The 14,776-nt window shown below is 42.8% G+C and overlaps 1 protein-coding gene across 6 annotated transcripts in view; it reads left to right on the top strand.

Moving 5' to 3' along the window:
* The window catches only part of DIP2C (disco interacting protein 2 homolog C), a 405,817-nt gene that overhangs the window by 237,118 nt on the left and 153,923 nt on the right, over positions 1–14,776 (top strand). For all 6 annotated transcript variants that reach the window (XR_010127367.1, XM_054437227.2, XM_054437226.2 and 3 more), the window contains one exon: positions 6,597–6,722. Coding sequence is in view for 5 of the 6 variants with exons in the window: in XM_054437227.2 (XP_054293202.1) it covers positions 6,597–6,722 (126 nt within the window). In the remaining variant the exon portion in view is untranslated. The remainder of the gene's footprint in view (positions 1–6,596; positions 6,723–14,776) is intronic.

The following is a 14,776-nucleotide window of genomic DNA, read 5'->3' as shown; positions in this document are numbered from 1 at the left end:
AGCATTTCTTTACGTAATTGTTAATTTTGTTTTGCCTAAATAACATCTTGCCTTTGTATGGGGAGGTGGAGAAGTCGACTTTTGTTACACAAGATGAGCTTGAAAGTCCCTTAAGTGGTAAAGGATGTTGCTGAGTATAGACGAGGGCGAGTGGGTCCTGCTTGCCCCACTGTGCATGATCCTGAGTATCGATGGGAGTGAGTGGGTCTTGCTGCCCCACTGTGTGTGATCCTGAATATTGGCAGGGGATGAGTGGGTCCTGCTGCCCACTGTGTGTGATACTGAGTATAGACGGGGATGAGTGGGTCCTGCTGCCTCACTGTGTGTGATCCTGAGTATCGACGGGAGTGAGCGGGTCCTGCTGCCCCACTGTGTGTGATCCTGAGTATCGACAGGGGTGAGTGGGTCCTGCTGCCCCACTGTATGTGACAAGCCCTTTGTTTCTGGCATGGGAATGTCCTGGCTCTGTCAGCACGTTGGGCTGGTGCTGGCTCCCTTGTTAGTTTGCATGCGAGGCAAAATCTTACACCTTTCACTCTTCTTGACATACAGATGCCGAAGCTTTTAACAAATTATTACTAAATCAAACCCAAAATATGTAAAAGGGATATGAATATCATGACCAATTGAGTTTGTTCTCTTGATGTGGTGTAGTTTTGCATTGCATACTTGGCTCATCATTCAAAAATCAATGTAATTCACCACATTAACAAAAAGTAAAGGAGAAAACCCATTTTATCATCTGAGAAGATGCTGAAAAACATCTGTTGAAATTTACTAGTCCTTATACAAATTTCCTATCATGTCAGGAACAGAAGGGAGCTTTCTCCGTTGATAAAGGCCCTTCCTGAAAAACAAGAGCTGACGTCCTTCCTCTGTGGTAGCAGCGGGGGCACTCTGCCCACAGTCGGGTGTCGGGATCATAGCCACCCTCCATGGTTCAGGTCTGCATGGCACTCACTGGGGCCCTCGTCAGTGAAGTGAGTCAGGAGAATTAAAAGGCACAGACTTGGAAGGCGTGAGACACTTGATTTACAGAAGACACAGGGCCTTATTTAGAACATTTTAGGAAATCTACAAACAACCAGAAATGGTGTGAATTTTGCAAGCATGCAAGATACACTCTTCACAACAGATGTATACAGATGCCCAGTGGACCGTGAGACTCTTCACAACAGATGTATACAGATGCCCAGTGGACCGTGAGACTCTTCACATGTATACAGATGCCTAGTGGACTGTGAGACTCTTTGCAACAGATGTATACAGATGTCCAGTGCAAGATAGGCTCTTTGCAATAGATGTATTCAGATGCCCAGTGGACTGTGAGACTCTTCACAACAGACGTATACAGATGCCCAGTGCAAGATAGACTCTTTGCAACAGATGTATACAGATGCCCAGTGGACCGTGAGACTCTTCGCAACAGATGTATACAGATGTCCAGTGCAAGATAGACTCTTTGCAACAGATGTATACAGATACCCAGTGGACCGTGAGGCTCTTCACGACAGATGTGTACAGATGCCCAGTGAACTGTGAGACTCTTCGCAACAGATGTATACAGATGCCCAGTGGGCCTGTGAGACTCTCCACAACAGATGTATACAGATGTCCAGTGGACTGTGAGACTCTTCAAGACAGATGTATACAGATGCCCAGTGCAAGATAGACTCTTCGCAACAGAGGTATACAGATGCCCAGTGGACCGTGAGGCTCTTCACGACAGATGTATACAGATGCCCAGTGAACTGTGAGACTCTTCGCAACAGATGTATACAGATGCCCAGTGGGCCTGTGAGACTCTCCACAACAGATGTATACAGATGCCCAGTGCAAGATAGACTCTTCACAACAGAGGTATACAGATACCCAGTGGACTGTGAGACTCTTCACAACAGATGTATACAGATGTCCAGTGGGCCTGTGAGACTTTTCACAACAGATATGTATGCAGATATCCAGCGCTAGACTCTTCACCATAGATGTATACAGATGCCCAGTGCAAGATAGACTCTTCACAACAGATGTATACAGATGCCCAGTGCAAGATAGACTTTTCACAACAGTTGTATACAGATGTCCAGTGGGCCTGTGAGACTCTTCACAACAGATGTATACACATGTCCAGTGCAAGATAGACTCTTCGCTACAGATGTATACAGATGCCCAGTGGGCCTGTGAGACTCTTCACAACAGATGTATACAGATGCCCAGTGCAAGATAGACTCTTCACAACAGAGGTATACAGATGCCCAGTGCAAGATACTCTTCACAACAGAGGTATACAGATACCGAGTGGACCGTGAGACTCTTCACAACAGATGTATACAGATGTCCAGTGGGCCGTGAGACTCTTCACAACAGATGTATACAGATGTCCAGTGCTAGATAGACTTCGCAACAGATGTATACAGATGCCCAGTGCAAGATACACTCTTCACAACAGATGTATACAGATACCCAGTGCAAGATAGAGTCTTCGCAACAGATGTATACAGATGTCCAGTGCAAGATAGACTCTTCACAACAGATGTATACAAATGCCCAGTGGGCCCATGAAAGGTGCTCACCCAGGGATCATTGGGTAAGTACAACTTAAACCCACGAGGTTCCACTTCACAAGAGTGGAGGAGCAGGACAGTAGCGGGTGCTGGTGAAGATATGACAGGCTGGATCTCAGACTGATGGAGACTTAAAACGGCACAGCCACTTTAGCAAACAGTGTGGCAGTTTCTTTAAAATGTGTACACTTACCATATGGCCCAGCAGGTGTGCTGTAGATGTTCACCAAGGAGAGATGAAAATGTGTGTCCGTGTAAAAGAATGCACATTATCTCCAGAGTAAATTGTCATAGCCAAAAACTGGAAACAACATAAATCTCTCTCAGCTGGAGAAACATGGGCAAATTGTGATATATTCATACATTGTCCTAGTTCCCATCAGGAAAAACGTACAAAATACTGAAACCAAAACAGGCAACGAGAATGAGTTCCAGGAGCCTTGAATTGAGCAGAGAGTGAACACCATGCTGTGGAGTCCATGTGACGGTGGAGAATCTACACGAGTGTTGGGTGATGGAAGAGCGCCAAGGAACATGCCTCATGAATGAACAGTGGCTGTTTCTTGAGGGGACACCATGGCATGGAGTCCATGTGACGGAGAATCTACACGAGTCTCAGGTGATGGAAGAGCACCAAGGAACCCTCCTCATGAATGAACAGTGGCTGTCTCTTGAGGGGACACCATGGCGTGGAGTCCACGTGATGGTGGAGAATCTACACGAGTCTCAGGTGACGGAAGAGCGCCAAGGAACACTCCTCATAAATGAACAGTGGCTGTCTCTTGAGGGAACACCATGGCGTGGAGTCCACGTGATGGTGGAGAATCTACACGAGTCTCAGGTGATGGAAGAGCGCCAAGGAACACTCCTCATAAATGAACAGTGGCTGTCTCTTGAGGGGACACCATGGCATGGAGTCCACGTGATGCTGGAGAGTCTACACGAGTCTCAGGTGATGGAAAAGCGCCAACGAACACGCCTCATGAATGAACAGTGGCTGTCTCTTGAGGGCCGGGATTGACAAGGAGGGGACGTGTGGGAACTTTGAGGAAAAGATTTGATTAGGGTAATAGATAGATTTCCACTTATCGAAATGCACCAAGTGTACTTAAGATCTGAGCATTTCACTGTGTATGCTTCGTACTCCCTCCCTCCCAAAAAAAAAAAGAAAAAATAATTGTAAATGAACACTGAACTCTACTTGATAGATTTTTCACAGTGGTACTAGATAGCAATTCTGAAAGCATTTCTGTATCTCCAGGCTTAAGCAAATAAATTAGTGAATATATTGAGGGTAACCGGAGCCAGGTTTCTTTCTTGGCAGGAGAGGTAGAAATAAGAAAAGGCCAAAGCCTGGAATGGATCATGCGAGATTGGGTTGCAGCAGGAGGTACCAATATGAGCTGGTGGCTCCTGACAGATGTAGACAGGGACATAAGTGCCTGTGGATGGGTGTGGGTATACATGTGTGTACACGGATGTTTTGTGTTCTGCTTGCCGGCAGTGCCCAGCGGCAGAGACCCCCAGTGACAGCACACCTGGTGCCCAGTCGTAGCTTCCAAACACCATACTTTACTGGCAGGAGCCCTCGTCCAAGGGCTGGGGAATCCGGTGTCAAATCTGGAACCAATTGAGCACCAAAACGAACCATTATAATTATGAACTCTGACCCACCAAGCCAGACTTCATGAGTTCATATTGATATATGTAAATGAATGATGAAAGATAAAATGAATAATTATTTTTAAGTGAATGTAGATCTAATGATTTAGAAGGAATGGCAGGAAACCATCAGTGGATGCTAAAACTAGTAGTGAAGGATCGATGAAAAAGAGAATATGTACATAGTGTCACCGTCTTTCCTCCCAAATCTTAATTGCAACGCGAGAAATAGCATCTTTGCTTTGGAGGAACTTAAGCACCACCTTCACTGAGTTTCCGTGTTCACAACGCCACACAGGACAGACTTCTGCGGTGTCCCTGCTAAAATGCATACGCTTGAGTCTAGTCCAGAAGATACCAAAATAAAGGACGAGCTGTAAAATAACCAACCTGTATTCTTTAAAATTTCCAATTTCAAGAAGCACAAAAGCTGAGAAACTTGGATTCACGAAGGGTAAAAATCACATGACAAATAAATGTAATTCATGATCCTGGATTGGATCATAAAATAGGAAGACAAAGTAAGAAAATTATGGAGACAGTTGACACTATTTGAACGTGAACTTTGTATATGACAACTAAATTTCCTGATGTTGAGGAAAATGTATGTGAGAGAATATTTTTGTGTTTAGGAAATACATTGAAACATTTAGGTATAGAGGGATATAGTATCTGAAATTTATTTTCATTGGACTTAGAAAATTCATGGGGGAGCGGGGAGAGCAGTGGTGTAAGATAGGAGCAGTTGGTAAGCCTGGTAAAAGTTACATGGGAATTCTCTATGCTGGTCTTGCAGATTTTCTATGTATTTGAAATTATATCCAAAAAGTTTACAATGGACAATATGCAAAACAAAAAGTGATTTGTGAGAAGTAAGTGGACCGTGTCACCTCATTGATGAGCCCTTCAGTTTTCGGCCATGAGCCCAAGTCAGTCACGTATTGGTTTTTGACCTGGGAATTAGAGTGGCCAGAAAACCAGGCTTTTTATCTAGTTAGGGAGAGAAGTACGCACAAAGGCTGACCAAGACCAAGCAGTGTGATGAGCTGATTGTGGGCGTGATGCGGCGGGTCTGGGTCCTGTCTCAGGTGGCAGTGCGTGGGGTTTAAGCAGGAAGGACATGTCTGATTCCCTTTCAGTGGGATCATTCTCGTGGCTTCAGAGAAGACTGCCCTGTCCTGGGGACCCTCTCCCCCAACCCATCTTCACTCACACTGACCATTTTTGTTGGTGGTGGTTTTATTCTGCTAACACTGTTCTCACTCACAGTTTAGGGCCTTTGAGTGGGTTTTTGCCTGTGTCTCAAAGATTCTTGTCTTGAAGCCTGTTACTCTGATTTTGTGTTGAGAGGGTTCTTCCCTGGCTTCACAGTTTGGAGTTGCTGCTGCGTCTGTGTCTGCTTTAATTCTCTACCCCGTCTGTCACCTGTCTTGTCCGTTAGGAATTGGCCTGCATGAGATGCCGTGACACTGTCTGCCTTATCACCACTGCATCCCCAGCCCTTAGGGACTTACAGAGGAGGCACTTGGTGAATGTGTGGAATGAATGTAATGGGTTCATAGCCACAAAGTGTGTTAATGGTTGTATTAGTCCATTTTCACGCTGCTGATAAAGACATACCCGAGACTGGGAAGAAAAAGAGGTTTAATTGGCCTTGCAGTTCCACATCGCTGGGGAGGCCTCAGAATCGTGGTGGGAGGCTAAAGGCACTTTTTACATGTCAGCAGCGAGAGAAAACGAGGTAGAAGCAAAAGCGGAAACCTGTAATAAACCATCAGATCTCATGAGACTTTTTCACTATCACAACAATAGCACGGGAAACACGGGCCCCAGTGATTCAATTACCTCTTCCTAGGTCCCTCCCACAACACATGGGGATTCTGGGAGATACAATTCAAGTTGAGATTTGGGTGGGGACACAGCCAAACCATGTCAATAGCCAACACAGTCCTGGCCTGTGGCTGGTGCTCAGCTGAGCTGTGACCATGGCTGTGTGAGTTGGGGTGCAAGGCGTGCACAGCCTCTCAGCAGCACAGTGAAAGGATTTGGAGGCTCCAGCGTGTGACCTACAAAGAGATCTCCAAAGATCAAGGTCCATTCACCCTAAAAAGATAAATCTCAGTGCAGTTTACAGCCAGTGTTTGCTTATGGATATGGATTCTGTGGTAATAAGATGAATGATTAAAAGTCTGTGAATGAATTTTAATGTTTTTACTGGAATTATAAACACCGATTTTCTTTCCTCGCCCACCCATCTGTTGGTGAGTTTCAGAAGGTGGATGAACTGTGCTGCAGGGACAGAGAGGAGGGTGCAGCTTGGCCTCTGGGACCTCAGCTGAGCACTGAGTGACTGAGCTCTCTCCGTTTCAGACGTCCACACGGAAGCTGTCCAGGCAGCTCTGGCCAAACACAAAGAGCGGAAGATGGCAGTGCCTATGCCTTCCAAACGCAGGTCCCTGGTCGTGCAGACCTCGATGGATGCCTACACTCCTCCAGGTAAGGGATACGCTCCCCGACATGGCCTCCTGAACGTGCTGGGTGCCTCAGAATTGACCACTAGCCCAGCAATCAGGGGTTTTTGCTTTCAAAATAATGATGCAGTAATGCAGATTTTGTGAACCGAAGTCTAAAAACTGTATGAGTTAAACGTGGAAGGAAAAGTAACATTATTATGTATCTGTATAAATACACATTTTAACTTTTCATCAAGACTCATACATATAATACATACCAGTAAAATCTCACACAATTTTATTCATTTAATTCTTTGTAGGGAAAAGGGAAGAGTTTGTACTCCTCTGGGTGGAATTGGACTTTTCTTCTGATTAGGCTGGTGCATACATGTTCTCAAATCTTCTTATAAATGTCTTATTTTGTTGTATTGTTTTAGAACAAGCGAATTGGACAATTTAGGCAGTTACCCGAATCGGGTCGTAAACTTTGCCTGCAAGTTGCCAGATAGTATTTTAGTTCCTGCAGGCCATAAGGTCTGTCATAACCACTCAACTCTGCCCTTGGAGTGTGAAAGCAGCTGTGGGTGATAGCAAGTGGGTATGGCTGTGTACCAATAAAACTTTATTTACAAGAACAGTGTATCAGATTTGGTGCACAGACCTGCCACCTCCTCATCTAAATTACTGAAGGTAGTAGCCCATTTATATTTCTGTTATGTAATACTGCTTTTATTTAATCTTGAATTTTACGTAGCTACCCAAATTCTCTATTTTCTCTGCCCAAATAATTATAAACTGCATCTCATGATCTTCACACCCAAGTAAAGCAGAAAGTTTAGTTATCCAGATACTTGTTAGAAACATGGATTGAACCTACGTTATTTGGTGTTTAGTTTTTGCGATTTTGATTCCAGCATTATTCATGTCATTGTTGCAAGCTTGTCTTCTCAAAGGACCTAAATCACCTTACATCCCACTTTGAAGCTACATACCACTTTAAGTGACACCATTTTTTTCTCCACTACAAGAGAAACTTAAGGTACAATATGAATAGTTGAAAATGTACAATATTTTTGGGAGTATTTTTACTTTTGAAGTTTAGCTTGGTCTTGGCAAGCAGTGAGACAGAAGGACGTGCTTCAGATCAGAGCTGAGGTCAAGCATACGCCCACATTATTCCAAGCTTCTCCTGAGTATTCACCTTTATGTATCTTGACAAATGAAAGTACTGAAATGTATAGGATAGAACTTAAATAGTGCATAATTTGGGGTTTTTTTTGTTTTTTGTTTGTTTCGAGACAAGGTCTTGCTCTATCGCCATGGTCGGAATTCAGTGTCATGATTGCAGCTCTTGGCTCACTGCAGCCATGACCATCTGGGCTCAAGTGGTCCTCCCACTTCAGCCTCTCAAGCAGCTGGGACCACAGATGCATGCCACCACACCCAGCTAATTTTTAAGTTTTTGTAGAGACAAGGTGGTCCTAAGTTGTTTTTGTTTTTCATCTACATATACTTGTTCTTCATCTAAAGAGCACAGTGCCAGCAGGCAAGGGAGTGAACGCCGTGCTAGCAAGGCTGTTGGCAAGGGAGCTCTTTCTGCCAACGTGCTCCCTTCGGCTCCTCCCTTTCTTTATTTTAAAATTAAGCCACAGCACGTAATTAGGGGCTGGGCACGGTAGCTCATGCCTGTAACTCCCACACTTTGGGAGTCCAGGGCAGGCGTATGGCTTGAGCCCAAGAGTTTAAGACCAGTCTGGAAAACATGGCAAAATGTACCAAAATGCCTTCTGTACATTTTGTCTCCACCAAAAGTACAAAAATTAGCTGGGCCTGGTGGTGTACACCTGTAGTCCCAGCTACTTGGGAGGCTGAGGTGGAAAAATCACTTGAGCCTGGGAGACAGAGGTTGCTGTGAGCTGAGATGGCACCACTGCACTCCATCTGTTGCACTCTGGGCAACAGAGCAAGACCCCATCTCAATTAGGAAAAAATAACAATAATAAATAGAGACTCTTTAAAAATGATTACGCCAGGCATGGTGGCTCATGCCTATAGCCTCAGCACTTTGGGAAGCCAAGGCAGGCAGATTGCTTGAGTCCTGGAGTTTGAGACCAGCTTGGGCAACATTCCAATACCCTGTCTCTACAAAAAATAAATCAGCTAGGCATGGTGGTGTGTGCCCATAGTCCCAGCTGCTCGGGAGGCTGAGGTGGGAGGATCACTTGGGCCCAGGGAGGTTGAGGCTGCAGTGAGCCATGGTCGTGCCACTGCACTCCAGCCTGGGCAACAGAGCAACACCCTATCTCAAAAAAAAAAAAAAAATGCTTAATCCTTTTCGTTTAGTTTATGGTTATAATTTGCCAAAGCTTATAATATGGTAAAAAATTTTATTTATATGTGTTCTTTGTGTAACTAACAAAATGGACTTAAAAGGATAACCCACTTGAAATATTTTAAACCGAATTCTTGGCACTAACCGGTTATTTAAGGCAACAGGCATTTTTCTTGACCACTTTTTATAAGAGAAACGATGTGTTTGAAATGGAAGAAGCAGTGTGGTTATTTGCTTGCTTATTTCTCGTATTGAATCCAACCGCTGAGAAATGTTATTGGGTCATGCGTGATGAATAACCTCATTGTACAGATGTCTTTGCAAAATACAAAAGAATATTATTTGAAATGTTATTTTTGTGAAATAGTTGGATTTATTTGACTAGCATTTTTATATAAACCATAAAACACCTTTTGTAAATTTTCATCAGGAGCCCTCGTGATATCACATGGGGCAGTTTTGTACAATCATAAATGTCAATATCATAAAAATTTTTTACTCCCAGCTATTTTGTGCTTAGCAGTAGCCTGCATGTTTATTTACCCTGCTTGCTTGAACAAAATCTTAGCTGCATTTTCTTACCTATTTTTCTTGGTTGTTGGTAACAGTGGTTAGATCTTATCTCAGTTTCATTGCTCTTCAGAGAATATTCCTGCAGTTTATCTTCTATGAAATGACTGGCTGCTGACCAGGATCATAGTTTCTGGAGAAACTCATTAGGATTGTCGCAATGCTAATATTCCATGGGTGAAACTTTCCCTTAGTTTTCAAATGTAAAGATGTAAGAATAATTTGCCAAAACTTCTGCTTCTAGCCATGATGAGATAACAGGGACCCAAATCACACCTCTGCCGTAAACAACTGTAAAACTGCACGAAACGAATAAGATGGCTGTTTTTAGTCTATGACCACAGCTGTGCCAGCCGGAACCTGAGGGCAGGAGAATGAATGAGATTCACACACAGTACACTTGCCCTCTGCCTGGAGAACACCTGCAGACCGTGGCACAGAGAGCTCAGGTGTGGGCGGAGCATGTCACCCTGCCACGCCCAGGAGGCGGAGCTCGGAGAGAGCTCAGGTGTGGGTGGAGCATGTCACCTGACCACGTCCAGGAGGCGGAGCTCGGAGAGAGCTCAGGTGTGGGTGGAGCATGTCACCTGACCACGTCCAGGAGGCGGAGCTCGGAGAGAGCTCAGGTGTGGGTGGAGCACGTCACCTGACCACGTCCAGGAGGCGGAGCTCGGAGAGAGCTCAGGTGTAGGTGGAGCACGTCACCTGACCATGTCCAGGAGGCGGAGCTTGGAGAGTGCTCAGGTGTGGGTGGAGCATGTCACCTGACCATGTCCAGGAGGCGGAGCTCGGAGAGAGCTCAGGTGTGGGCGGAGCATGGCCACCCTGCCATGTCCAGGAGGCGGAGCTCGGAGAGAGCTCAGGTGTGGGTGGAGCGCATCACCCTACCACGTCCAGGAGGCGGAGCATGGCCACCCTACCATGTCCAGGAGGCGGAGCTCTCCACAGGTCCACACCAGCAGCAGATCAATCCAAGCCTGCCCATGGTCACGATGACCCAGCAGGGCCTGCGCTGCCTGCTAAAACAAGAGCTGGAAAGCTTCCAAAGAAGTTTATAGGATCCTGAGTGTGCTCAACACGTTACCCACAATGTGTTATATTCAGCAAATAATCACTGCATACACAGAAACCGGAGGTAGAATCTGTGGTCAAGAAAAAGGCAGTAAAATGTGCACATACATGCCCGATGGTCTCTGTCACTCACCACATGTGGTGGCTGAGCACATGAAGTGTGCCCGGTCTGAACTGAATTCGCTGTGTGATAGACATCAGTTAATATAAAAAATAGAAAATATTTTTTTGTATTTCTTATTGAAAGTATAGTATGAGCATTTTAAGTTAAAAATATATTAGTAAAATTAATTGTACCTGTTTATATATTTATATATATGAGGCTACAAAGAAGGTTTAAAGTTCTATACAGGACTCTCATAATTCTGTTGGAAGGTGCTAGTCTAAATGTCTGATACAACAGAAGACAGAGTTTTTAAATCTACAATTATAAGTATTTAGGGAATCAAATTAAAATGTGTCAAAGAACGAAAAGAAAATATTTTAATACTTGAGCCAGAAGAAGGGAAGACACTTTACTACCATGGAGTTGGGGAGTTTCAGGTTCTGTACGTGATAATCTTGAGAATTGTCACTCCCTCCTCACAGGTAAAAGGCTGAGCAAACTGAAAACTCAGTAGCTCTTCTTAAACCTGCAAGAGACGTGAGGTTACAGGCAAGCCACTGTCCCCAGATTGGGTGGAGGTGGACAGGTAAAGTGGAGAATCACCATACACTGGAGCAGAAAGCTCCAAGGAAACCCCGCTGGGATTGGAAAACCTGAATCGGAATTGACAAATTGCTGCAGTAAGGTGTGGCCAAGTCTGAGAGTTAAAACCTCCAGGAGGCCTGTGCATACGTGGCCGTGCTTTTGTGAGTTGTACCCTCAAAAGCTCAACCAGGTTCTCGAAGTAAATATCAGGGAAAAATTCCCTCATACTTACTACAGGGGAAGGAGAATAGGAATCATTTTCAAATATGCAGGATCACTCTTAACTAGGTCTACCTTCCAGAGAAGCGAGTTAACTAGAGACTAACCTGGTGGGGTTTTATCAGAGCCTTCTGGCCTGGGGAAAAGGAAATATCCAACTCCAACCTCCAGAACTGAAAAGCAAAGAGAACACTGAAAAGCAAAAAAGAACAGAGTATCCAAGCACTATGGGACCACTACAGAAGGCATAAAGTATGCGGAACGGTAATACAAGGAGAAGAAAGAGGAACAGAAGAAGTATTTCTAACAGTAATGGCTGAATTTCCTCAGATTAATGCCAGACACCAAACCACAGATTCAGGAAGCTCAAGAAACACCAAGCAGGATAAATGTAAAAACAATGACAAAAGACAAAAATAAACTATATTTGGGCATAAATTTTCAAACTATGGCGTATCAAAGATTAAAAAAAAACCCAACAAAGAAACCAGAGTAATCTCCTTCCCTATAGATGATCAAAGATAAGAATCTGTTCAACTTACCTTCAAAAACCATGAAAGCAAGAAGTAGAGTGAAATATTTAAACTATTGAGAGGAAAAAAATTCCTTTAACCTAGAAGTGTATACCCTGTGAAATTATCTTTTAAAAGTGAAGGAAAAGTAAAGACCTTCTCAGACAAAAATTGAGAAATTTGTTGCCGGTAGACCTTCCTTGCAAAAAGTGTTCAAAGTTCTTTAGAGAAAATAGTAGAGGTCAGTAACTCAGCTGTGCATAAAGAAAGGAAGAGCACAGTCTGTGTACAGGGGCTCACACCTGTCATGATAACACTCAAGGAGGCCAAGGCGGGAGAATTGCTGGAGGCCAGTTATTTGAGACCAGCCTGGGCAACATAGTAAGACTCTGTCTCTTAAAAAAAGCCAAACATGGTGGCTGACACCTGTAGTCCCAGCTACTTTGAGAGGCTGAGACAGGAGGGTCACTTGAGCCCAGGATCCTTTTCAAGGCTGCAGTGAGCTCTAATGATGCCACTCCACTCCAGCCTGGGCAACAGAGCAAGACCTTGACTGTTAAGAAAAAGCATCAAAGAAGGAACAGTGAAGGTAGAAGAAAAACTTCCATTTTTCTTAATAGATCTAACATAACAGTTCATTCATGATAGCGACAGTGTGTTTGATTATACGCTTATGTATATATCATATACACACACTTAAATATAAGTGAAATGAATGATAGCAGTGATACAAGGGATGGGAGAGAGCAATTAGGAATTAGGATTATTTTGTTATTATAGTGTGCTTGCATTATCCAGAAAGCAGTATAGTGTCATTTGAAAGTGGACTTGGATTACTTGTAAATTTATATTGCAAATTCCAAGGCAGCCACTTAAAAAAGAAAGTAACTGCTATGCTAAGAAAGGAAAGAAAATAGAAAATGTTCAACTAAGACTATGAGGAAAAAAACAAAACAAAACAAAAACAGAAAAGGAGTGAAAGACAAAGAAATGGGCAACAGATAGAAAATAGTGACAAATGTGGTAGATGTTAATTCAACTGTATACCATTACTCACTTTCAATGTCAGCCCAAATACACCCAACTATATAATGGCTATATAAGAAATCCACTTTAGATATAAAGAAATATATATATAGATCAACAGTAAAGGGATAGAAAAAGATATAAATGTTAACACTAATTTTTTTTTTTTGAGACAGAGTCTTACTCCTTGGCCCAGGCTGGAGTGCAATAGCCCGATCTCATCTCACTGCCACCTCCCAGATTCAAGCAATTCTCCTGCCTCAGCCTCCCGAGTAGCTGGGATTAGAGGCATTTGTCGTCATGCCCGGCTAATTTTTTTTTTCCATTTTTGTAGAGATGGGGTTTCAACATGTTGGCCAGGCTGGTCTTGAACTCCTGACCTCAGGTGATCATCCCACCTTGGCCTCCTAAAGTGCTGGGATTACAGGCGTGAGCCACCATGCCCAGCCAACACTAATTTTAAAAAATGGAAGTGGTGATGTTAATTTCAGACAGAGCAGGCTTTACATTAAGGGAAGTTACCAGAGATGACTATTACATAATAAAGGGGTCAATTCTCCAAGAAGATAAAACAATCGTTAAATGTATTTTTGCCTAAGAAAGCATCAAAATGTCAAAGCAAAAACTGATAAACTTCAAGGAGAAATAATTAACCCAGTATTATAGTTGGAGACTTTAACACCCCTTTATCAGAAATGGACCAATTCAGTAGCCAGAAAATCAGTAAGGACAAAATTGAAATCAACAACATCCTCAGTCAACGGTATATAATTGACATTTATAGACTATTGCCTCCAACAACAGAATACAGAACATTCACCAAGATATACCATGTTTTAGTCCATAAAACACACCTTAACAAATTTAAAAGAATAGGAATCAAACAAGTATGTTCTCAACCACAATAAAGCAGAAATAAATAACAGATGACTGGAAAATACTAGGAATTAAACAATACACTTATAAATAATACATTGCTCAAAAAGAAATCTGAAGATTTCTTTAAAATTTTGAAGTAAATGAGAATGAAAACTTTTCAAAATTTGTGAGATGCAATGAAAGTAATGTTTATAGGGAAATTTATAGCTTTAAATGCATATGTTAAAAAAGATCTAAAATCAATAAGCTTCCACCTTAGAAAACTAGAAAAAGAACAGCAAATTAAATTCTAAGTAAGCAGGAGACAAATAATGAAAGAGCAGAAATCAATACATTGGAAACAGAAAATCAGTAGAGAAAATCAATGAAACTGAAAGCTGGTTCTTTGAGAGAAAATCTATAAGCCTCTAACAAAAAGAAATACAGCAGATAAATTACCAATATCAGACATGAAATAAGGGACATAACTACAGATCCCATGGACATTAAAAGGATAATATTATGAAAAACTCTATGGCCACAAATTTGATAACGTGGATGAAATGGACCAATTTCTTTAAAGACAGAATCTGCCAAAATTTGAACAGAAGAAACAGTCTTTATAGGCCAATATCTGCTAAATTGAATCAGTAGTTAATAACTTTTCAAAACAGGAAGTGCCAGGCCCAGATGGGTTCATTGGTGAATTCTACCAAACATCTAAAAGAAATTATACCAATTCTCTATAATATCTTTCAGAACATAAAAGCTGAGGAATACTTCTTAACTCATTCTATGGAGCCAGCATCATTTTAATA

Source organism: Pongo pygmaeus, chromosome 8, assembly GCF_028885625.2.
Source record: "Pongo pygmaeus isolate AG05252 chromosome 8, NHGRI_mPonPyg2-v2.0_pri, whole genome shotgun sequence".
Taxonomy (NCBI): Eukaryota; Metazoa; Chordata; class Mammalia; order Primates; family Hominidae; genus Pongo; species Pongo pygmaeus.
This window is presented reverse-complemented; position numbering and strand designations above follow the sequence as displayed.